Here is a 25,330-nt window from a genome sequence, read left to right on the forward strand (position 1 = left end):
GCTTTGGGGGCTCAAAGCCCTTCTCCTCCTCCCTGGCACGTTGGCTGTGCCTGGATGTCTGCGTTCGCGCAGCGACTCTCCAAACCTTGAGCCCCATGTAGGTCCCATCGCACAGGGACTCTTCAGACCTTGCAGCCCTGGTCACGCCGCCTCCCGCAGCGCCGCCACCGCGCAGGGAAACCCCTTCCACCTCCAGAACGGGGGAGCCGCGAGGGGCGGCCTGTGCCGTGACTCTGCCCGAGTCGCACGCGATCCCCGTCGCGGAGAAATCCCTTAAACTTGTGAGTCGGAACGTGCAGAAGCCAGAGTTGACCTGAAAGCTGGGCGAGACCGAGGGCAAATGCACGTATTAACGGATAACCTTTCACTTCCTCTAGCACGTACAGTCCTTTAAGAGCAAAACGGAACTGGAAGGATGTTAAAACACTTGCTTCAGTTTCTGGCTCCATCAGGCTTTTTATGACAAGCGGCAGAGCAATAACGCAGCAGTGACGCAAGAAACACCCGGGATTTGCTCCGTTTTCTCCTGGCTTTCGCAAGCTTTGACGAAGGGAAAGCGTGGTGACTTTTGGGGGCAGAAGATAGCAACGTAACCCAGGCGGAGACGTGGGGCAGGCATGAAGGGACTGGGTCCCCATCGGCGCGTGCTTTCGGCGGCACCCGGCATCCGCGCTGCCCCTGCAGCTGGCGTCACCCGGAGACTCTCCTCCGTCACCGTCGTTGTTTGCCAATTTGTTTTTTAAGCCCCTAAGCGTGAGGGGGGGACCTCTCCTCCTACCAATGCTCCGTGGCGTTGATCCGGGGGCCGGGCAATGCCGTACAAGGTATTCGCTTCTGCTACCGGAATTTTTTTAAACAGTGTTTTGTAAAATCTCCAAACGACTATGCAGGGAACACGTGGATCTCTTTCTCTCTCCCAGCTCCCCTCTGTCCCCACCTGCCTTTCTGAGTGTCTAAGTAAAATATTTAGCTTTTTTTTGGATAATAATAAAACTTTGGGGAAAACCTGAAAACGTCCGGCGTTGTGGGTGGTGGGGGTGGAGATGCTTTGAAACTCTGATGTTGGTGTAAATACTTTGCAATTTGATAATTAAATACAAACAGACCTCACAAAAAAAAAAAAGCGTAGCTCGTGTATGAACAGGCTCGTTTGCAGCCCCGCTGCAGGATCGTCTTGTCCCTTGTCAGGGAGACGTCACCGCTGCGGTGTGTCGCACCCCCATCTAAGCCTGGGGCAAGGGGTTTGCTGCTAGCATCTGCTCTGCTGCACGTTGCTGCCCTGATTTATAGCTTGCAAAGAGCAGAGGGCAGCGTGCCTTTGCCAGGACCGGCAGCCGGGCCAGCCTCGTGCACGGGGCTGGCAGCCGTCGCGTCGGCGCCCCAACGCGTCCCCTGGGCTCGCGGTGCCTGGCCACCCCGGGGCCAGCAGAGAGCCCTACTGCAACCCCAGCCGCTCGCTCGGCTGCGTCTGTGTGAGCAGCAACCTGATGAGCAGCAGGCCTGCTTTGTTAGGGTAATTGGCGGAGAGTTGATTGGGATCCCCTGCTCGCTGATTGGGGAGTTGATATGTGGCACAGCCTGCCCGGCACAGGCCCTAGGCAAACAGGGCTCTGGCTGCTCAGGGCTTGGCGTGAGGTTGCCTAACAGCACGCGTTTCTTGCACTCGGCTCTTGCGCGCTGCTGCTCTGATCTCCAAAGGTGGGTGAGTTGGCCTCATCGTCTTAAATGCTTTGTGCTTTATCTTCTACTTTTCTTTAAAGCAATTAAGTGAGGGAAGGAGTATCTCTTGTCAGTAAGTCTCTTGGGCTGTGTCTGCCGCGTGGGCCGATGCGTGGGCCAGCGTGGCTGTTCCTGCGGAGGGGAGTTGGGGCTGTGGCTCGCGGGGCCCTTTGCTCCTCCCCTGCGGAGCTGTTGCTGGGTCGGAGCCTGCGGGGAGGGAGGCCTGGGCACAGTGCCTGGATCCGGCAGCAGCAGCAGCGAGGGTCTTGGGGGCTGCGCTTGGGGGATGTGGGAGAGGGCCTGGTACCCGTTCCCCGGCAGGGGAAACGCCAGCATTTGGCTGCCCGCTCTCAGTACGGCAGATGTGGCTGGGGATTACACCGCTTACCTCCTTAACGGACTTAATCTGGCTGTTTGTCTTCTGCTCCTGTTTCGCCCTGTAAGCTAGGGAGAGGATTTGGGTGTTGCATGAACATCGGAGGGGGGCCAGGCTCGCAGGTCGGGGCTGCCGGCCACCCCGCGGGCAGGGCTGGAGTGGGGACGTGGGAGGTGCTGGAGGACATAGCTGTGCGGGGCCCTTTGGGGTGGCTGTGGGCAGGGAGCCCCTAAAACAGCCAGGATGAGTTGCTGTTTGGCCTGAATATCTGCTTCGTTTCCCCCAAAGCTCAGTGTAAAGCCCCCAAAGTGCAGCGAGCCCTGGCTCTCGATCTCAGCTTGGAGATGCTGAAGGTGGAACGTGCCTGCTCTAGGTGGGGAGGCAGCGCTGGCCGCTCAGCGTGCTGAGGGTGTCCCGGAGCACAGCCTGGCCCCTGCTTTGCACTGGAGATCTGCGGTCTCTCCCACACCCCAGACCTGCTAAAAAAGGGTTTTGGTGTGGAGGCAAAGAGATGTTCATTAACAGGCCAGTTCGTAGAGAGGCTGTGCCCCATGTTGGGCTCTGCTTTGTGCCGCAGCACTGGGCTCTCGGGGTGCCCCGGCAGTGGTGCTCCAGCACCCGCTGTGTCTGTCTGTCTGTTGGAGGCAATGAGTAAATGGGATTCCCCAGCGTGCTCTGGCTCGGAGGGTGAAGCCTGCCTCTGGCGCTGCTGGGCTCTGCCCTCTGGGTCTTTTCTCTCTGTATGAAGATGCGGTGCCTCCAGCAGCAGGGACAGGTGACAGTTTGCAGTGCCCTGTGCTGCTCTGCGAGGTCTGGGTGGCACCCGGATGGTTTGTCCTTCCTTGTCATACTACTAGAGGATTTGCATTTGCTCAGAGATGTAGCAAAGCCCTCTCGCAAGGATCAGGCCCTGGGCTCCAGGGGGAAGGGCTAAAGTCCTTACCTGCTGCACTGCTTAACTCCTGTCAGGCACTAATGGCAAGGAAAATCCTCTTCCTGTGTGAGGAGCAAGGAATGACCAGATCCGTGTGCTCCAGCAGTCAAGGGCAGGGCTGTCTGTGGTCTCAAACATTGTTCATTGCTTCCCTGGAGCAGTGAGGTTTGGCTGGACCAGCCTTAGTGTTAATGGCATGAGGGGATGAGTTTGAAGGCCTTGGGGCACCTCTGGACTTGGCTGCCTCCCTCTGAGCTGGCTGCTTCCAGCTCAGACTATTCCGAGCTGGGATCAGGCCCTCTCCTTTGGTTGCTCCTGGGTTAATAAGGCAGCCAGCCACATTGCAGGCTTGTAACAGTACAAGCAGGGAGAGCATCCGGGCAGGAGGAACTAATTGCCCAGCAATATCTCAACTGGGAGAGGAGCACCTGGCAGGGAGAAGCACAGCCAGCCTCTCCTAAGGGTAGGCAGCACCACCTTTCTGCATCTGGGGGAAGGTCAAGAGGAGAGGAAGGAAGTGAAGCTAGCAGAGCTCTTGAGCTTCCCCTGCTCCAGCCTCTATGGGCTCTAAGACAGCTCTGTTCTCTCTTCCCTCCCCCTAGTTTTCAAAGCCCCTGAAGCAAATTGGTGTTAGCCAGGATGTGTCAGCTGGGACAGACGAGTGAGCAGGTGGGTGATGGGTCCAGCTCACCCCAGAGCTGGATGCAGGCTGAGCTGGGGTTACTGTCCAGCCAAGAGGAAAGCGAGTCAGAGCTGAGGACTTGACTAAAGTATCCCAAGATGAGGGGATGTGAGACTGACTCCCTGGCAGATCTAGAATTCAGGAGGCCATGGCAGCCTGGCAGTAATGGCCAACCCTTCTCTCCAGGGAGCCTTGCAGTGCCCCAGTTGCTCTAGTTACAGGCAGCGCAAAAGTACTGTCTCTTGCAGAGAGGTGGTGAGGGGGTGGGAGTGAGAGAAGCCCCCAGGACCCTGAGGCTGCAGTGAGAAGCCCAAGGTCTGCTTGAGCTAAGTCGCATCTCTGTTTCTAGGGATCTGAGCTTGTTTTCTCTCCTTTCCTGTCCCTGCTCTGTTGCTGGTCTGTTACATGACCTAGAAAAGAAAATGATCTCCCCTTCAAATGGAAAGGCAAAGAAACAGCTTAGAGCTCCTGCTCCCTGTGTGTAGGGAACAACAAGGCAGATGGATGCTTTGTAATAACACAAGGTTGAGACCTATTCTGTGCCAAATCCCTTCTGGGCAATGTCCAAGCCAGACAGGACCTGGCATGATACAAGCAGTTGTGTTTTAAACCCCAGTGCTTTAATAGTGACTATTGTAACTACCCACCTGGAGTGCCTGCAAATCTGTGTGGTCCCTACAGTATGAGACCAGCCTCTCCCAGAAAAGAGATCCCTTGGTGCCTCTGGAATGATATGCGGGATCACTGGAGTAGTTCAGAGTCCACCCGGGTTATCTGGCTTACCTTTTCTGTAATAATCCTGTGTCAAATGATAGAACTGCTCAATTGTCACTCTGGCAGGACAACTCTTTGGGAACGTGGCAAAACATGTCTGTTAACTTCTGCGTAGCTAGCAAACGCTTACCTGAGAGCACAGAGACTAGGTTTGTATGGGCTCAGTCTAATTTGCTGTGCACAAGCAGTGACGCTCTGATGCTTTTCAAAAGCTACCGGGTTTGACCTGTTTGGCGGTTGTAGGCTGTAGTTCTTCATGGTCTCCTAGAGAAGGATGGTCTGGTGAGCAAGGCGTTAGCATGGGATGTCAGACCTGGTTGGACTCCCTGCTGTGCCCGAGGCTTTCTGTCTGACTCTGATGAAGTTGCTTTCATTTTCCATCTTAAAATGGAGATGGTATCTCAGTGTGCTGAAGACTTTAAGATGGTATTCTGGTAGTGCTATGTGCATATCAAAGAGTGCTCATTACCTATGTTTGAGATGGGAATGCTGTAAAATTTCTTAAGCATCAGCTTGCTGAGATCTCTTCTGTCGCCACACTAGCAGCTTCCCTCTTTGAAGTGTTTTCCTCTGAGTCAGATCTCTTAGAAGGGAAAGGCTACAGTTGTGCGTCTTGCAGAATGGATGTGTTGACCTGGATGTACAAAGTGAGGGCTTGCTCTCATCCGAAAGGACTGTCTGGCTTTGTGACTAAGTTTTATTTAAATTGTAGTAGACTGGAACTTGGCTAGTTAGCAATAAAAATGTACTCTTGAAAGAATTGACTGCATTAGCTTGAATTACTGAAGTTGTTCACAGGGCAGGAACAATCTTGCCATAACTTGCAAACGAGGCGTTCCTCTGGTACCAATAAACCTGTTTCCTTTATATTTTTCCTTATGCTGTAGCTAATATCATGACAACTCCTGGGACTTGCTTCAGCTTGACAGGTGATAGAGCTGTCTGTCGTATCTGTTCTAGATAATGTACTTTTTTTTTTTTTTCTTCTTCCTAACATGCTAACACTGATCTGCCTTGAACCCTTGACAGCTTAGACTTGGTTGTCAAGGCTTAGAGAGGGCTAGAGGAAGCCGGTTTCAGTTCCAGCAGATCACAACTGCTGAGCATGAAGTCGAGACACCCTACCATATGGGAAAGGGTGGCAGTGCTCTTGCCTGACTAGGCAGTGCTCCTGGAGCCTTCATATTAGTTAAGCAGTGCCCAGGCACCAGTACAGAAAGTTCATGCTATGACATCCTGCATTCATGCAGAGGAATTCAGTATCAGTGTATTTGGACTCTACGAGCATGAGGAAAGAGACCCCTGACTTGTCTGTGGCTTTCCTGCAAGTGTTGGAAACTCCTTTATGCTGGTTGTGCTTTTACCTCAAAGGAGAGGAAGCTACCTTTAAAGGGACAATATTCAAGTCTCCTGGAGTTTTCAGACTAGTAATACAAAAAAGATGTAACTCCATAGATTTATGAAATATCCAAATTTGCTGTAGAGACTACTCTAGCAAATCAGTAAAGCTATCTAATTAGAAATGAGAGCTCCATGTTGCGACCTCTTTGAAACAACTCCTGTCTCAGAAGCAGTCTCCTCTCCTATGTATGTGTAATTCTGTAAGTTGCTCCTGGATGCAGGCAGATACAATAACTTAGCTTCTGGCTGCACCATGCCTTCCCCCCCCCCACCCCAAATGGTCATATCCTATAGCTGGGTGAGGGCTGACACAACCGAATGACCCTGATCCTCTGAATGACTCCCAGTAGTTGAGTTACAGCCCAGTTCCTGCCTACAGCAGGGTGACAGGCCTGGAAGACAGCATCACAGGATGGGTTTACACAATGTGTATGCCTGGCAGATACCACTTTTACTGCTGGTGTTAGGGATTAGCAGGCTTTCAGGACCTGGCTCTGTGGTTTAAGTTCTTAAGCAGTAAGGAAAAGAGGAATTTGTCAGACAAGTGGTACAACTGGAAGCTACCTGCTGTTTGTTTTAGGAGTCACCAGTACACTTCAGTCTGCCCAGGACTAGGTTAAACAGTTCATGAGAAGTCAGTATGGCAGCTACAGAGCAAATGGGCTCTGCCTTTTGCTAGAGACTCTCTGGGGTTACTGTGCTGGGAACAGAACAATACAGAGAACAAACGACTGCTGGCCTAAGCCATCTGGGATGGGCAGCAAATGTATCACGCTGGGCAGGAGTCCACAGACCAAAGTTTATAAAGCTTTATTAAACATTTTGAACAGCTGTGCAATGAACAAACAATACTCTGGAAGTTTCACAATCTCATAGCTTGAGCTTCCTCAGGACAACAACAGCCATTTCTGCTGCTCTCCACTATGAGACTGAAGTGATGTGTGCTGTGAGGAGGTCTGCACAGCAGTGGCCACACAAGATCTACTCCCCACCACCCAGGCTTCCTGACATCCTGCCAGGAAAAAAAGGAGACACTGGGCACTTCTCTAGCCTCTTCCCTTCTCCATTCTGTAGTACCAGCAACTTCTATCACCTGTGGCCTGCAAATGCTTGTCACTGAAAATGGCTGAAGTTATTTATTACTTCAAGCCCTGTTCCACCTCAGGATCCTCTCCTGCCCTGCTCTCACCTAGCCTTTTGAGCTAGCATGAATTTTTCAGGGTGAGGTTTATAAAGTGGCTTTGAAAACCCCACATCTTGCACCATAACTGTTCTTTATCCCAACAGTCAATACCGCAGTAAAGTCTAGAAATCTAGGAGGGGAAGAGGCAGTCTCCACTGCATGTGAGTCTTTGTAAGAGCAGCAACATAACTGAGGTTTTCAGGCTATGATCTTGGAGCATAAGTAGTTCAGAAAGCACTTGGGCAGTGCACACATCTCTCTTTGGCAGGATGAGCAGGAGGAGATGACTCAACTGCCTCTGGCTCCAGCAGCTTTTGGCCAAGTGCATCTGTTAGCTGTTGAGCTTTCCCTTGATCAGCAAGGTGGGAAGGCTGGCTCCCCGCAAACACAAAGATGGAGAGAATCTTGCATACTTGAGCAGAACCAGTGGGCTGAGAGCCTTAAGTCAGACCACCATGGCCTAATGCAGACAAGTGAGTGACACAGGACTCCACCATGCAACAGTTGGACAGAGGCAACAGCTCTTTCCTCCACCAGTTCTCAATTAGGAGGGCTGGTGTCCATTCCCAATGATACGGGAAGGAAAAAAAAGATTTCTGCTTCTTAAAAAAAAAAGCAGGTGGCACTGCCAGAGTTCACACAGTAAACAAGTCGAATTTCACAGGCAGAGTAGAGTGGGAGGGCTGGTCAGGAATTTACCGCTCTAGTCCACACGTACATTACAGGAAACAGGCTGTTTGTACTCCAGTCACATGCCTAACACCCCCTCCCTCCTCCCTAGCCCCCCCTTTTTAAAAGCAAAACCAGAGCTGTCAGCAGACTGGAAGATTATTGTTTTTTTAGGTGCCTACTATGCTGGGATCATGAGCTGATTCCGGCAACTGGGATCCTGTGCAGTGATACAAGAAGCAGTTCCCCCAGCAGCTGTAGCAGATGAGGAATAAGGCTGCCAGGAAGACCAAGGCACAAATTGTGCAAGGCTTCCGTTCCAGGAGGAAACTGAGCAGGTAGAAGCCCATAAACATTGAGTGACTGAACCACAAGGCTGGGTTGAGGGGCTTGGGTATGAGGAGGACAGGTAGCAACCACTGAAGGCAGTACATTGTGTCTGGCTGGCAGGGGCCCTGTGGCAGCAGGGGTCAGATGGGTTCTCAGAGCAGTCTCCAGCAGCTCCTCCGGTTGGTGGGCTTTCAGGCTGTTCTGTAGAGAGGGGTAAAATGTCAGACTTGGAGAAACACAGCAAAAAGATTCACAGCAAAAAGATTCACAGCAGTTCTTGAGCAGCTTCATTTATTCCCAAGCATGGTGTGCTGATGTTTAAACCCCTAATACTAAAGTTTCTGTCTCAGAGGTGGTGAAAGCTTTCCTGCTTTCCGAAGCACTTCAACCAGAGACACAATTACCTACTGCTAATGTGGAGGAGCATCCCTTACGTGCTCTTTCTCAGCTTTCTACTCAGGCTAAAAGTTGTCAGATCCTTTTCTTTAGCGTAATGTAGAACCGAAAGCGGGAGGAGGAAATAACAGAAAGGAAAGCAAGCTGCTGCAGCCTCTCCTAAGCATGTATTTATCCAAGGCTTTCAACAGACTTGAACGACAGTATAAACAGAACTGATAGAGGTGAACTCATCAGTGCTACAGAGGAAGAAATGGAAGACAAGAAGGGTTGGAAGCACTTAGGGTTGATATTCAGCCACACCTCCAGGAAGTCTTAAGCCTGCTTGCTCCCCAGACACAGACTCGTTATAAATTCTTCCAGCTTGCCATCTGAAAAAATGGAATTCCACTGGGACCACACAAAATTCAAGCTACATGTAGCTAACCCAGAAAGAACTGATAGTGTCCATGCTACAAAGGAAAGGACAGTATCTGCTTAAGGGATCTATAATCCTTGCCAATCGGCTAAAGTCAGATAAGACAAAGTATGTGAATGGATCAAAGAGGGGACTGTCTCAAAATGGCAATTTTTATAAGTACTGCAAACACAGGATTTTCTCACATGGATTATTATAAAACTCTGAAAACAGTGCCCTTTAAGGGCTTCTCTCATCAGACAAAACAGCTGACTGTAGGTCCAGAAAATAATTTCTACCTTTAGCAACCATATCAACCATGTTAAGTGTGGGGAGTTCAAAGTAGCTGAAATACTTCCACCCAAGAATTTCAGAGGGCTTAAAAACAACACAAACAAACAAAAAAAACCTTATACTTGCTTTCATAGAGCCAGAATTGTTGAAAGGAGGCAGAAGAATGGAGTTTACCAGTCTGGGATAGCAGGTCAGGCTAGAAGACATCAGTATGGTGAGGGGAATAACTGGCAATACTTCCTTGAGTGTGTGCAGCAAGGAAACAGTGAGAATAGGGTACATCCAGGCTCCTAGCTTACTACCCCAGAAAGGCAAAATCACACAGGGCACTGTTGGGAAAGGGAAGAGCTTGGGAAGAGTGCTCTTCCCTGTGATTTTGTAGCATACTGCAGTGACATGCACCAACAATGAATGCAGCAGCAGCCAGCCAAGGCACAGAAGGACAGGCACGAGGACAGACCCAAACAGTCTCACAAAATGCCATGGCCTCACCTAGAGTAAGCAGGCCCTGGTCAGAACAGCTTTTTCCAGCAATCCTTTTATCTGAAAATACTCAGCTGAGTAGTACTCTGTCAGAAGGATAAAGAACTGAGTTGAGACTGTTAGGATTAGAGGTGGGGGGTGGGAAGGTTAATAGGATGAAGTGAGAAGGTAAACAAACAGCACATTCCTTTGGCTCTTGCTGGCAGGGGATGGGATTTCCTGGCTAAGGGAGGGGGAATGAGGGATTGCATGGCGAAGCCAAGACAAAACTGCACATGATTCTCTTCCAAAAAGCACTGAGGTCGGATGCGTGTCTTGCAGCTTTGTAAGCTCCTAGGTACTGAGTCTGTTGTCAGAAGCAGGAAGCATGTTGCCATCCTCTGTGTTCTTAGCAGCAGGATCTATTTTAATATTAGTGAAAAAGAATGGAGGCCAAAATCTCCATCAGGGCAAACAGACTAAGAGTATTTGGAGAAAGCATGCTGGCTCTCCTGCAAGAGAATATTCTCCAGCAGAGAGGACAGCTGGGGTTCAATTAGTAAAACTAAGCTGCAGTTAGGCAGCCAAAGAATAGGAAGGAAGTTATTTTATGCTGCAATATGCCTAGAAGCAAGTCAAAGGAATAAAACTCTCAAAGTTGGTCCTGTTTTATGCAGCTGACTCATATCTCTAAGGTCAAGTCTAATCCCATGCCAGTTTCCCCATTTGTAAACTGGGAATAATGATTACTTATTTCATAGCAATAGATGATGTCTGCTAGCCTTTGTAAATCACTTTGAGTTTTCTGGAGTAAAAGTAACCTGGAAGTTAAGTATTAGGTAATTTTTTTTTTCCAAGGGGAAGTACTCAGAGAAATGATTTAACAACAAAGGTCTCAAGAGCTAGGTAATTAAACCCCTGCCATCCAACACTTTACTGCCTATCCTGCTTAGGCAAAGATCAGGTTGTTTTAAATACAAGAAAACCATCTTGGATAAGTGTTCTGCAGCCTTTTTCTTTACCCTCCTAAAGTGTTCCCTCCTCCAAGTTTCATAGCCTTTCTGTCCCAACTGCCTCAAACACTGTGCAGTACAAATCACTGCATAAATATCATGTAATACTTTTGCTAGAGCCACTCCTGAGACCCTGTCAGCTTGACTTATGTTGCAGGACACACTGCAGTCTTTGGGTCACTAATTCTTGAAGCTATAATTTTAAGTGCCTAGAGACAATTGCACTGAGGTTTCTGTCTCTTGGGTAAAGAAACAGACAAGTCTTCAAGTTGTTTTTCAACCTGTCAAAGGAGTGTGAGGCTGGAGGAAAGCTCTAGAATCCTTTAGGACTATGTCATAACACTCTCATTGTAACAATGCCATGTTTGGCTACCAAGTCTGCAGCCTCCAAACTCTGCAAGGGACTACAGTTGAAGAGTGTAATTATAACTCATGACATAGTTATATGCATTTAACAGGACAGTCAGGCCTCCTCATCACAGCAAAGACTTAGAGATAATGCTATAAACACTGAATTGATTCTAAGTATGTAAGCATTACCTAAACACTTCCTACAAAAATAATCTGATCTGAGAACAAGTTATCCATTTGTAAATATTGATACTTCCTGGAAGAGCCAGGTGCTTGGAGCAATCAATACAACCACTTGGCAGAATAAAGAAACATTTAATACTGATTATTTTAACTATGAAATTTCTTCTATGTCAATGCCCTTCAATCTGTAAACCTCTTAAACTTCTGACAAATGCAGATGTTTGAACGATGTCTCATAATTGTAGTCAGTTTGCCCTTTTTATATTCATATGCCCCTTAACTATCCACCAGTTAGGTTGTCAAACTACTGTCTACTATACCTGATGATAGATATTAGATAACATATCTAGTATTCAAGACTTTTGCTGCTCTATCTTCTTTAAGGGACTTTCCACTATTAAGATATATAGTCTTCCTAGCTCATCACTGGTGATTCCTCTATACAGCTGGCAACAAGACTGAGTTCTCTTTCCAAGCTGTAAATCCTAACACAGCTTAGGTCTCCTACAGGGATAATAGCGTTTCCTGCTATCAGTTCTCTACTAAAGAGAAAAATACTGCTTTCCTCAGCATCCAGGATTGGAAGGCTCTTCTTGAGGCCATAATAATATTCAAATCTGCCTAGATTCTAAAGCAATAATCTGAAGGAGAAACTTGCAAGTAAGAAATTCCTACCTTGTTTTCTCTGTTCCCTCCTCATGATCCAAGCAAGATTACCATATCCCAGAGTAATTAGCTGTCACCCAACAGTACTCCTACTGGCTTCTTGTTTCACAGTCGCATCCTGCTTTTCCTCAGCCTGTTGCTCTTGTTCTCCTCAAGCCTGACTCATCTCTTTAGCTAACCTGGTGTCCTGCTCAGTCAGCTGACTTGGCAGCCACTTGCGTTTACCAGACAGTTCCTATTCATCGCACCAGCACTGCCTCCTCTCGCTCCTCCGCAGCTATTAGAGCCACTTGAACCTACTGTACTTCAAACCTCTCAGCTGCAGAGAGCCCACGATGCTCCTGCTGTCCTCCCTGCAGTCAGCATGCTGTGCTTCCCTTCTGATCTCCAAAGACTCTGCTGGCGTCTCCTCCCTGCGACTTCCTGCAGGCAGAGGAACACCTCAGGGAGGTTACCCACATGCCTCACCAGTAAGCAAACACCAATACTTTTCCACATCCTTATTAATCAGCTTCCATCATGTTCAGTCTTTCCATTTGTCATCACCTCTCCTCCCTTTCAAGAGCCTCAAAACCAGCATGTCCTATTGGCATATGGGAAGGATTTTCAAATTCCAGTGCATGTGTACCGGCACACCTTTCCCACTCGGGAACAGAAGCAAAACCTTGTCATTTGAGACAGGTCAAAAGTGAGCAGCACAGCTCAAGCGTGCAGTGTTTTGTAACCGACTACTCAGATTTTAGAATAAATCCATGTGAGGAACTAGCAAGCTATTCCCTGGTATTTCACAAGCTAACACAGCAACTAAAAGGCTGGCAGATGTTCATATGCCATGTTTCATACATTAGTATGCCAATACCAAGCCTATACCTTTCTCAATTCCTTAACAGTCCATTTATCCTGACAGGAGAGAATAATCAGCTGGCTTTCACTAAACACTCAAAAAGCTATTTGGAAACAAGTTTGTTCAGACCTTACCAAGGTAGCTGGTAAGCAGGTACCTTCCAAGAGGAAGCCAGAACTTCCTCAGCACAGGGTACACACACAGTGCCAGGCAGCTGAAAGAGCTGAAAGGCTTGCAACAGAAGACTGAATAATAGACTGTTTCGTTTTTTTTTTTTTTTTGGGGGGGGGGGAGGTGCCAATCTGATGCCAATCTTTCCCTTTCCCAGAAACGTGAGTTTCTACTTGGGAATTAAGAGCCATACTTCTAGACAGAACTCTCCCAGTTTCACAGTACACATACACTTAGAGTAGGCCTCAGGGTCTTGCACTGAGTTTCTTTCCTATAAGGTACACCTACAATATAGCTTGCTTAAAATCTTGTTTAAGTCAAAAGCCTTGTCACAGCCACATAACTAAGTTATGTGTGTGGGCTGTGCTTTATATCACCCTGGCCTGCCAGAATGTATTTAAAAGCAACTCTGAAATACCACATAGCATCTAAAACAGCTGCTAAAAAAGCACAATATCAAAAGCATTGTTTAAAAAAGAAGTGAAAAAGCTATCAAATGACAAATTTAAGGAGTTCAACTAAGATAAGCAACAATACACCAGCTTTCTAGCATTCAAAACTATTTCTCAAAAAACCTAAGAATCATAACTGCTCACACTTCTGAACGCGTATGTGCAGGATCTGGGATTTAAGTTCTTCAGCTTTTTTTTCTTCTTTTTTTCCTTCTTATCCTTGCCACTGTCTTTTCTGTCATTTTTTTCAGGTTTAATCTGTCACTATGACTCAGCTGGAAAAAGTGAGTCTTCAGTTTTTGGCAAAGGCTTTATCCCATCCTTTGAAAAGTCCAGTCTTTTCACCATTTTCATAGCTGCTCTCTGAATTTTTTTTTTTTTTTTTGGATTAGCCGCACTATCCCCCTTAGCCCAGTGTCCAGGTCCTTTGGGACTGCAGTGTGCCCATCAGTGTCAGACTGACAAACCTCTAGCTGTAAGCAGTAAGAGTACAGTGCTATCACTGTTTCTCAGAACAGTAAATCACAGGAGCAGAACCTCAAGTCTGTCAGCTCTGTGGTACGAAGAGAGGTAAACAGGGACACCTGTCATCTGGAGTAACACTATCTTCATTTGTATTTATTTGTCAGTACATCCTCAGTGACCCCCCCCCCTTTTTTTTTGATTGCCAAAGATCAGAAACTCCAGGCCCATTCCAAGTGTCCTGAAATACATTTCATTATTTTTAGTTTCTATTTTGGATCTCTTTACAACCCTTTTTCCCTTCAGTATCATGCTTCAGGAGCTGCAAATACTGCCTGATAAAGGCCAGTTTTCTGCATTTCAAGTAAAGAGAGACAAAGAATGCAATTTCAGAAAACAGTTCTGGCAAGATTTGATCTCTCTCTATAGATGGATAGGTATATAAATGCGTGTGTCTGTCTATATGAGAGAGACTGAGTATCCAAAAGTTTTTTCACCATGACAGTATTTGTGAGACTGACTATAATGTTTCATTACAGGGGTAAAGACATACAGAAGTCGGTTTGTTATGGCCTGCACGTAGAGCTCCACGTTTAACATTTTGTCGTACTCGCGCGTTCAGGGCGGCGCGAGCCATGGGCACGCACCAGAGCTGCTCGCAGCCTCCCGTGGTGCCGGCCGAGGGGTCCGGCGCAGCGGGGTCCCGCGGAGCACGGGTGGCTGGACCACAGGCCCTCCAGAAGCTGTCCTGCTCCGCCGGGGAGCGGCGGGCCTGGGCTGGCTTGTGGAGGGTATTGCTGGCAGCTGTGATGTGGGCCTGCCTCGGAAAAAAGGGCTATGGGGGGGGGAGGCGGGCTGAGGAGAAAAGCGGGTAATTTGGGTGGTTTCGGGCGAGGCTGCCCGCTCACAGGGCTGGGCTCCGCTCGTGCCGGCTGCCGCCCCGGCTACGGGAGCGCGCAGCCCCCGGCCCGGCGCCGAACCCCCCGCCTCCCCCGCGGCCCGGCCCGTACTCACGCCGCGGCGCCGCCGCCTCACGCCGCCATGCCGGGGCCGGGGCCGCCTCCGCCGCGCCCTGAGGGAGGAAGGGGAGGCCGCGCTCAGACGCGGCCGCGCCGCCGCGCCCCGCCGCCGCCGAGGGCGCCCCGCCCGCCCCCCGCGGCCCCCGCCATGGCGCCGCCGCCCGCCCAGGACCCCGCGCGGCTGCCCCCGCTGCCGCCCGCCCGGCCCGGCCCGGCCCGGCCGCGCACCGGCTCTGCCACAGGCCCGCGCTGAGGCGGCGGCTCGCGGCGGCGGGGGGCGCCGCTCGCGTCAGGCGCGCCGCGGGCAGCCCGCGCGGGAGGGGAGGGGAGAGGAGGGGGCGCGCGTGCGGGACAGTGCGCATGCGCGCGGCCGTGCGCGGGGGGGGGGCGCGCATGCGCAGAGCGGCGGGGCGGGTTTGGGGCGCTTTGTTCCCGTTCGGTGGTTGTTCGCGCGAGCGGGGCGGGGGCGGGGGCGCGGCTGGGTCCCGGGCGCGCTCCGCTCGCTGCCCTGCCCTGCCCTGCCCGTTGCGTGCCGCTGCTGCAGCGCGGTGTGCGCGCTTGCTTGCGCTGTGGCAGGCTTTGTTGCCCACCGCCTGCTGTTTTTGCACCCTGTTTGCACCCTTCTGTGTGCTGCGTGGCGCGCTTGTTGCGTGCTGCGGCACGTCGCTCGTGTGCTTGCTTGCACGCTGCTTGTAACGCAAGGGGCCCCGGTTTCCCACGCGGCAGGAGCCCTGAGCAGCACCCATTGCCCGCTGAGGTGCCTGGTGCTGCGCGGCGGCGGCAGGACGCGGGTGCCTTGGTGGCCCTGGGCGAAGCAGGCCGTGCTTACGGCACCCACCTCGGGCCTGTGCCCTGCACCTGCAGCGCAGCCGGTCGCCACGTAACGGAGGTGTTTTGCAGCACCTTGGATGGGGGCAGCCGACGCTGGGGGCCAGAGGTGCTGAGCTCTGTGGTGCCTGGCTCCCCCGTGGGGTTTCCCTGCCGTTTAGAAGCACAGGTGGCTCCCGGCCAGCCTCCTTCCCCAGGGCTTTTCTGCCCTGCTTGGCCTGCGTGTGATGTGTGCAATGAGACTTGGCCAATTCCTCCCCGGCACGGCATGTTTGAACCCAGCGCAGAACGGTTTCACTCCTCTCTGATTATTCCAGTCCCTAAATGACCTCTGCGGAGGCTTATTTAATTCCTGTCTTACTGCAACGCTTAGGAGTTGCCCTTATGGTGCCGGTAAGCAGAGCCCAGCCTAATGCCACTGTGTCGTTCCGGGAATGGGGAAGGAGGCTCTGGGCTGTCCCGGCCGCCCTGCGCCACCCTCCGCCCGGGCTCTTACCTGCACCGAGCTGGGGCTGCTGCCAAATAGCAAAAAAGCTCTGTATTGCCGTATTTTTTTTAAACCCTTTTGCCTCTGAAAACCTGCGGACAAGAGGCAAACCTGTGCGGGCAGTGATGCCCAAGCCAGCCTTAGGCAATCTGGGTGCGTACACTGTGTTTCTCATCCCTTTTGCGCTGTTTTGGCCCGAGGTTCGCTGCGTGCAGGGTGCTGGACTCGGCTTTGCTTTCAGCAGCTTGGACCCTGGCTAACGCCTGCAGCTGCCGGCTTCACCCGCCGCCTGGGGGACCGAGGCCGCCTTGGTGTCGGGTAAATCGGAATTGCCCCGGCACGCACGCATTGAGCATTGCAGTCTGCGGGATGTGCCTCAGATCCAGCAGAATCAGCCTGAGGTCCCCAAATCCATTTGCAAGTGGGAACGTGGACCCTCACAGCTGACGCTCGGGGCCTCTTCCCTCTGCCCAGTGCTGCCGTGGGAACTTTGTGCTTGCACTGGTTTGGGTTCAGCTTAGGAACTTGGTTTTGCAGGTGAAAACGGGTGAGCCGAGCGCAGGGAGCCTCCCCTCTCCCACCAGGCCGTTTGTGGCTGCGGCGGCAGCAGTGGGCTGGAAACTGCGTGAGCTCACCAGATCCACATCAAGCAGCAGCTGGGCTTTACCCAGTGCAGGGTTAGTCACCAGTGCAGGCAGGGTTCCTCCGTCCAGCAAAATGTCCTTTTTCCAGCCGCTCCACAGGCTGCATAGAGTAATCCAGTAGACTGGATCCATAAGCAGTTGCAAAGAGAAAAACATTTTTGGCAGGGAAAGGTGAGGTAATTCCCATCCTGGTGGAGCAGACTATTCTGTGCAGGACTGGAGAAGACTGTTTTTTTTACAGTCTTTCTGTTCAAACCAAAGCCTCAGTGATAATTAACCTTTAAAGGATCTGTGGAGGTGCTTTGCTTCTTGATTCTCAGGAATATTTCTTTTTAAAGATTTCCTTATGTTTCATTTAGGTGCTTGTAGTCAGCTGTCTGCCCTGGTGTCTGAGACATAAAGGAAACCTCCCTGAGAACAACAAAATCTTAGGCCAAGCAGTACCACCAAAGTCATCTTATTGCAGTGTGCAAATAACAACAAAGTGCTGCTTTATAGTGTATGAAAATGATGAAAAAGAGCAGTTGTTGCAGTGCTGCTGCATTCACAGCCCCGGTCTGGGGGAGGGCTCAGGCTGCAGAGCCTGGACGAGCCCAGGCAGCTCAGGGCCTGGCGTGGCGGCCGAGCCCCAGCGCTCCTCTAAGTGTTGGGGACAGCTCGTTGTGCAGGGGAGCCAGCAGCAGCCGTGCAGAAATGCTACGGGTAAGGCAGGGCAACCAGTGCCCCTGGGGAAACGGAGGAGGATCTTGTGCTGCAGCAGAGGGGTGAGCAGGTGGAGAGCTATCAACATGCCACAGAAACAAGCTGGGAGCAAGCAGAGCTTTGTCAAGAAAGAAAATAAGCCTTTGGCATGGATTAGGCGAAAGGCAGGTAGTTTGCAGACTGAGAACGACAATTAATTTGCAAACTGGATCAAGTGTGGTAAGACTAGAAGAGGGGAGACCCTATTCCTGGAAGTGGTGCTGCTCGGCTAATATGAGGCTACTGGGAATCGTGGCACTTGAGGAGGGTAAGACGGTAGAGCAGATGAAACCATCTCTCTGCCCTGCAAATCGTATTCCTTCCCCCTTCACACTTCTCTGCATTCCCTCTGCAGCTGACTTAGGTAGTTTTCTATAGACTTAGCGGCTTACTGGGTCTCACAGGGCCAGCTTTGCCTGGATGTTCTCAGAAACTGTAAGCGCTTATGCCTAGAGGCTGGTTAACAGACATGCCAAGAAAGCAAATGCCTCCAGCATTCAAATGACAATTCAGCTCTGACCATCAGTCCTCAGCTGGTGTGTGGAAAGCGACTGCAATGACAGAAGCTGGGTCTGCAGAGTCAAGAAAGTAAAACCAATGAGGAACAGCACAGATGTACAAAACAGCACAAGTTTATTTTTAATGTTATTTCCATCACATAAGTTACCCCTCTCCAGAACAGAAGACTTGCACCTTTCCTAATCCTGTAGACGTGCAATTCAGTAATCAATGGGCTTGGAGCAATTTCCCCAGCAGCCTCTTAACTGGAAGTGATCTCTCAGCTTGCAGAGACCCAAAAAAAGAGATTCAGGCAGCAAAATGGAGCAGCCTGCTTCCAGCAAAGGTGAGAGGTAGCAGCGCTCTGCTCCCTTGGCCTCCCCTCCAAGCCCCCAGGCTCTTGCTGAGCCCCGCACCTGTGTTGGCCACCCTGGTTTCTCTCAGAGGGGCGGCACACCCCTGAACTTGCGGATGATGTTGGCCAGCCGCTTGGCCAGCCCTCCCCTGGTCGGTTCTTCCACGTGGAATGTCCTGGTCAGCAGGTTGTAGAAGGAGCCATAGCACACTGCCACCACGGTGCAGGTCAGGCAGATGACGTTATAGGGCATGCTGAAGTCTGGCGTTGGCAAGTTCACCAGCAGCGGCTCCGTGTAGAGGCGCACAAAATAGCTGGAGCCATCGGAGGAAGGAAACCTGGAGGCAGGAAGGGGAGTGTCAGCCTGCATAAGACCACTGCTTGGTGCTAACCACCTTGGACCTACATGAACCTCTGGAGGTGCTTATCCCCCCTTAGAGGTCAGGTTCAATCCAGGACCTCTGAATCTCTTAGGAGATCCACAGGAGAGGCTGCAAGTGCTGGGAAAGAAGAGCACCTGCAGGAGGAATGCAGCTCAGGCACATGGCTGTCCCAGCCCGAGGGCAGAGGGAGTTAAACTAGCAGCTCCCTCTTGGCAGCTCCCCTTGTGAGGGCCCCTGTGCTGCTCTTTCCTGGCATGCTGAGAACATCCTCCAGCAACTCCCCAGTGACTCAAGCGTCTCTGTAGGCTAGCAAAGCCCAGACAGGAGGGTGGCTGCAGCCAGCCCATGTGCACTGCAGTACAACCCCTCTCCCCAGGAGAAAGGCACACTTACAGCGAGGTGAAGAGAGGACTCTGCTCCATATCCACCTCCTTCATTGCAATGACACTGGGCACCAGGGCACTCAGTACAGATGGGCTAAGGAGGCAAATTATTAGTTATTAGTGTCAGTCCTGCCAGCAAAGAAACAGTGGAAAATGGTCCCATCCCCAGAGTCCTGGGCAGCAAGTCCTGCACAAAGCCCAGGAGGAGACAAGAATCCTGGCTTATGCTGAGGTGAGTCTTTACCTCACGTAAAAGCCGTGATTAGGGTCAGGCGTGTACTCTGTCCACTTCAGTAAGGCCCGCTCAAACTGGATCGTGATCTTGGTGACAGAGTTGGCCGGAAGCTGGATCAGCATTTCCAGTAGGTGAGGCCGTCTCCGGTCCTGAGCTGGCTGGTAGTGGATATAACCTAATTCCAAAGACACATGTCAGTGACAGTGAGGGGACCTTGCCCAGTCTCAGATTGCCTAGAGATCTCCCACTGGGTGAATAATCTTGCTTTCACTGTCCTGGGAGAAGTTTTCTGAGTGAGCAAAGATGCACAGGTAGCAAAAAGCGTGAGTAGAAGTTAAATCTGGCCTTAATAGCTTAATAGCTAGGTCTTAATAGCTGATGACCCATGAAAGTCAAGTGTTGATGACAAGAGGTACAAATGCAAAACCAGATTAAGTCATCAGTGTTAAATCAAGGTTGCTTTACTAAAGAAGTCAACTGACTTTGTTTTAGAGCCTTGTTGGATTGTGAGACACTGTCCATTTAGCCCTTATAAAATAGACTCTCAAGTCTCAGCAGCTGTGAGTGCTGAACTGAAGGCTGTTTTCCTTATCCTAGCTCTACTCCCATGTCCAGTTTCCCAGTCATCACTGGGGCCCAACAGAGGGACTTAACCATCTCTGGAATGAGCTGCTTGTGCCAAGGGAATCGGGAGGGTCTGGTTCCTGGGAGGGGTCTGCTTACTTGGCTTGTTCTCCTTCCCCTTAGTGATGATGGTCAGAGTGTGCACGTAGAGCCGCAGATACCACGGCACGGTTTCCAGCAGGATCACGGGGAAAGCCCGGTACGGGTGAGTGTTGTAGATGAGAGTGCTGATCTTGCCGGTCTGCAGCCCGTATCCACTCACATAGCGCTGAGCATGGAGTACGGGTGTTGACAGTTCCACTGCAAAAGGGAAAAGCAAGCAGGAGTCAGGAGCCAGTGCCAGGCTGTAGCTCTGCCAGGCATCGGGCAGGTGCTAAAAGAGCAGCACTTCCCCTGGGCAGAGACCCTACCACACCACCTGAGGTGGAAGAGGAAAAGGCAGAACAGTCTGTTGCCTGTTGTTACAGTCCTCCTCCCCAGCAAGAACTGTCTTCTTTGCCAAGGCCCAAGTAATTCAGGCTGGTGCCTGGAGTCCTCAACAAAGGTGCAGGTGGAGTAAAGTTCTGGTCACTCACAGCTGTCTTGGGGCCGTTTCCACTTCAGCTGCACATTGAGGCTGCGAGATGTATTGAAGAGTGAGGGACTCAGCAGGTCATAGACTGCATAGGTTCTCTTTTCTCCCTGGACAATCGCTTCATGTACAGATGTTGGAGAAGGGGTCACTTCCAGCAACTCCTTTTCCTGAGAAAGCAAACAGATCATGAAAGGAAAAGTCTCCCCTTGCACTAAGAGCTGGGCACTGCCCCTCTTGGGAGTGGCTAGCCCTGAGCTTTACCACCCAACAGCCTGCTCTGCACTCAACATCACTGCACTAATCCTGACCACTTTTGACAGCCCTGATAGAGGAGGGAAGTAACAGAAGCCACATCCCTTCATTAGCCCAGGGAGGTCTCCCTGAAGGACCAGTCTGGGCAGAGGTGAGAGTGCTCCAGAGTCACACGGAAGCGGCTGAACAGAGAGAGCACAGCGTATTCTCTCATCCGCGAGTGTTACCTTGTCCTTAGCAGAGATGTCAACGTAGATCTTGCTCTGCGATGCCAGAGGACATGCCTCAGTGAGTGTGCGAGAGAACATCTTAAAAAGGGACCAGTCTGCAGGAGGCAAAGTCAGTGTCAGGCAGAGAAAAGCAGGCTATGGGCACGCGGGGACCACAGCGCACTAGCATGAGCTTACCTTTCTTTCCTTGGCCACTGGGAAAGGTCTCAAAGACCACAGTGAGAGTCTGCCTGAGCTCCCAGGAGACGGCCAGACAGGAAGCATCCTGGAGAAGAGAACAAAGGGCGGCTCTCGTCACACTACCGGAGGGGCAAGGCACCAGGAGGAGGGAGCTAGAGCCACACCAGGATTGCACAAATCCCACCAGGGCCCAGGTAAGACTAGAGAAGCAGGACAACACCTCTATTAGACAAACTGAACCCACTGCAGGGGAGCTGGGCAACACAGCGTGTCACCTTGCTGTCACAGCAACAAGGCTTCTGGTTTTCTCTTGGGGTGTGTTAAATCTGTCAGTGACTCAGCACTGGGAAAAGCTTCCTAATATTCAGCCTTTATTCCATTCCGAAAGCATCAGCAGCTCCGCCAGGCTGCCTGACACCGCCTCTCTTCCCAGCTTCTGGAGTGAGGGACAGGCACAGGAGGGAGCCACCGAGCCTCACGCTTACCCTGCAGATGGGGCGGATATGCACTGCCTGCGAGTGGTAGCTGCTGTGGAACAAACGCTCAGCCTTGAGCAGCACAGCAAGACCAGCCTGCAGAAAGAAAAGGGAAAATGTCAATCCACAGTCTGTTCTCTGTCCCTGCTGGGAGAGAGCAAGTCCCTGCTGCAGCATCCCGGTGAATGGTAGAGGATTGCTGTCGGGAACCCAGCCCCGTACAGAGTGGCCCAGCAAGGCAGCAGGACTTGTCCTTACCTTTGAGCCACATGGTAGCAGCTTCTTCCAAGGTGTAAGGTTTTCTGTACAGACGATCTCCCGCGGCAGGACGGCATATCGCAGGAGGTGGTGATCAGTCCCTGGGCAGGGAGGTGGAGGGTTAATGGGCTGGTACTGCTAGGGGCATGAGAGCTGAAGCAGACCTGCCCCATCCTCCAGTGTACCCCAGAGCTCACCACCCTCTGAATATACCTGCAATGCCATGAGCTCAGTGAAGAATAGATCCTCACTCTGTTCAGCGAGATTTGGAGCAAACAGGTAATGGTTTAGATAAAAATAGATAAAAATAGATTTTTTTTTTTGAGAGTCTTAAATCCTCCAGTCTTCACCAGGTATTTTGTAAGCTTTTCAGAGAGAGTTGAGGGCCAGGGAGTGTCTGCCACATACTGCTTGTGGGTTTCCTCTGTTCAAATCTAAGCCACCTCAGCAGAGAGGAAACGCTTCCAAAAGGACGTTAACATGGGAGTTTGGTCAGTTCCCGTTGTACATATGCCCATGGCCTGATACCTAATACTGCAGCTGGCATTAAGTGACCTTCCTGACAGCAGCGTTAGCTGACAGAGAGGACAGAATGGGCACACTCGCTCTCCTGCCCCTCCATGGGAGCCAGCTAGCACAGCAGCCCCAGCAGTATTTGTTCTGGGACAGGTTTTCCCCTTCTAGGGACATCTCATCACAGTGACCAGTGAACTCAGAGACAGAGGAAGAGTCCTTGCCAGACCTGCACCCAAGCTCTCTGCGGTGGCATGGAGCAGAGCTAAAGCTAGAGAGGAGTCAGAGTGCAAAGCCAGCCCTTCAGACGAGCACTGCTCCGTCTCACCGTTGGCCAAGCCCAGGGGTTTGAAAGACGCTGTTGGAGTGACGGTGTTGGTGGAGTCAATGAAGTTCAGAGAAGCACAGAATATCCCTGAGAGGATGTTACTCAGTTCTTCCCAGGCTTTGTCAACACTGTGTAACAAAAGACACCGCAGATTACTCAGCAGTCCTGACCCTCGGAATAACAAGTCTCAGGTCAGTAACAGTCAATAAATACTGGGGTGACCACACTGGGAGTCAGGTGCTGCAAGGAGCTTTCAGCTTATTGGTTACTTGCTTTCCAGCTCTCTTGGTATTTTATTCTAAAGCATGAGATCTGGGGGACTGGGAGATGCCATCACCTCTCCTGCGACAGGCAGGACCATGGGACGAGGCTGCAAGCCAGGGCAAGCACCTTCCCACGAAATGGCTTGGAGTGCCAGCCTCTGCACGTGCAGCCTGGCGGCAGCAAAGAACACACTGCGGCAACCAGCTGTACGTGGCACCCGAGGTCACTGAGCAAGTAAAGGGATGTGGCCCAGCTGGTGCGCGAGGGGGGCCTTTCTCTGCTGTGACAGTCCTCAAGCTTTGGTCTTGCTGCACTTACTGCCGGGGCAGTCACTGGACTAGCAGGGCTTCCCACAGCCCGGCGTGTGGAGGTGGATGCAACCCGTGCGTCAGGAGACAGGCTGGGGCAGCAGGGAGCGTGCGGGAGGGGATGTGAGGCACGTGGGGATGGGGTCTGCGGAGACGAAGCAATGGCAACGCTGGAGCACAGCTCCGAATGCTGACCAGGCTGGCAACCCCTGAAAAGGGCCGTCTGCAGGAGGGAGGGAGCCCTGCAAACACAGAGCTGCTGTGGCTGAGCCAGAGGAAATGTGCTATGGCACAGGGTGACAGATATTGGAAGGGAATCTAAGGAAGTGAGTCAGGGATGGGAGTTCAATTTATAACCTCATAACATAACCACCGCAAGAGGCGTGTCATCGCAAAGCCCATAAGGGAACTGCTTTGTTCCTGTAGTGAATGAGGCTTTATCTTGCGGCACTGTGTCCTGCCCCGTCCCGTTGAGCAGCAGCACGTTCTGCTTCTCCTTAGAGCTCTTTTTGGCGTTACAGACTTGCACATTTTCACGCCCTTTGCAAACCAAGCTGGGCCCCAACAGAGCGCAGCTGCCTTTTGTGGGAAAGGCCATGGCTCCTGGAGAGCTTGGGCACGGGCCAGATCCCGGCGGGCACTGATGCTGCTCGCTCCCGGAGCGCCAAGTGCTCCGATGGCGGAGCGGCTCCTGGCCGCCATCACAGCACTGCTTCAGGTCGTGCCCGCAGCCACCTCCCGGCGGAGCTGCCGGTGCCTGGCAGAGCTTCGCAGCCCGAGGGCCGATGGTGCGGTGCAGCCCCGCAGCAGCGCCCGGCCCCGGCGGGTACCTACTCGGCGACGGTGTCCTGGAACCAGACCCAGAGCTCGGCGCCGGCGGGCGCCTGCAGCGGCGGCTGCCCCCAGGCCCGTGTCCGCCAGAAGCCCTGGGTGAGGGCGAGGTGCAGCTCCCGCACGCCCTGTGCCGACACCAGCTGCCCCAGCGCCTTGGGGAAGAGCCTGTAGTGAGAGACTGGGGCGGCGTCAGCCGGGGCCGGACCCCCGGGTGTCATCGCGCCAGGCCCGGCCCGCCTGTGTCGTTGCTTCGACCCACGCGCATCATCGCACGCCCTGCTTGCATCGTCCTGCACGAGGCCTGCCCCCCCATTGTCACGTGGCCCAGAAGTCACTGCACCCTCCATCCCCTTCTGACATCATCAGCTGGTCCCGCCCTCTGCTCACGTCATTGCACTCAATCCAATGGCCTCATCAGCTGGGCCTGCCCTGCTCACATCACCACCCCAAGCCAGCCTTCAGCCCCCCACTTATGTCGTCACGCGGCCCCCATGCCATCACAGGCCCCGCCCCTGCGTCATCACCCCAAGCCCCGCCCCGTCATTACAACCTTCAGCCCCCCCCACTTATGTCGTCACGCGGCCCCCATGCCATCACAGGCCCCGCCCCGCCCCAGCCGTCAGAGCCTTCAGCTCACGCTCGTGCCGCCACTCGTCCCGCCCCCTACGTCATCCCCAGCCCCGCCCCCTACGTCACCCCACGGCCCATAACTGCGCCCGGCGCGGCCCCGCCCCTACCTGCGCCCCGCTGCGGCGCCGAGTCCCAGCGCGTGCGGAACTGGAAGGTGGCGGCGAGGCCGCCGGCGGGCAGCGGGCTCAGCAGCAGCTCCTCCCGCAGCGCGTCGCCCGCCGCCGCCCGCCCCGCGCCCGCCGCCAGCAGCAGCAGCGGCAGCAGCAGCGGCGCCACCGCCAGCATCCCGCCGCCGCTTCCGCTTCCGGCCCGCTCGCCCAATGGCGGCGCGGGGCGGAGCGGGCGGCACCTCCTCCACGGGGCGGGGCCTTCCCCGGGGGCGGGGCCAGTCGCGCGAAGCTTCTGGCGGCTGTTGGCGCCCGCGGGGCCTAGCGCCCTCCCCCCGCCTTCCCCCGGCGGGGCTCGAGGGCTGGGAGCGGGGCGCCGGGGTTTGCCCCCCCCCCCCCCCCCCCCCCGGCAGGGCCCAC

The 25,330-nt window shown here is 52.7% G+C and overlaps 1 protein-coding gene across 2 annotated transcripts; it reads right to left on the reverse strand.

Moving 5' to 3' along the window:
* Positions 1-18,094: 18,094 nt before the first annotated feature.
* On the reverse strand, positions 18,095-25,153 carry PIGT (phosphatidylinositol glycan anchor biosynthesis class T). Of its 2 annotated transcripts, XM_064521431.1 has the most exons (12): positions 24,911-25,153; positions 24,174-24,351; positions 22,768-22,895; positions 21,927-22,027; positions 21,678-21,764; positions 21,190-21,277; positions 21,010-21,107; positions 20,532-20,697; positions 20,056-20,256; positions 19,342-19,507; positions 19,108-19,191; positions 18,095-18,669 (listed from the first exon to the last, which is right to left on the reverse strand). In XM_064521431.1, the coding sequence occupies exons 1-12, from the start codon at positions 25,086-25,088 to the stop codon at positions 18,417-18,419; spliced, it is 1,728 nt and encodes a 575-aa protein (XP_064377501.1). In that variant the 5' UTR covers positions 25,089-25,153; the 3' UTR covers positions 18,095-18,416. The 2 variants fall into 2 exon arrangements, with proteins under 2 accessions (XP_064377501.1, XP_064377502.1); XM_064521432.1 differs by lacking the exons at positions 24,174-24,351; positions 24,911-25,153 and adding an exon at positions 23,713-24,105.
* Positions 25,154-25,330: the final 177 nt, after the last annotated feature.

Source organism: Dromaius novaehollandiae, chromosome 16, assembly GCF_036370855.1.
Source record: "Dromaius novaehollandiae isolate bDroNov1 chromosome 16, bDroNov1.hap1, whole genome shotgun sequence".
NCBI lineage: Eukaryota > Metazoa > Chordata > Aves > Casuariiformes > Dromaiidae > Dromaius > Dromaius novaehollandiae.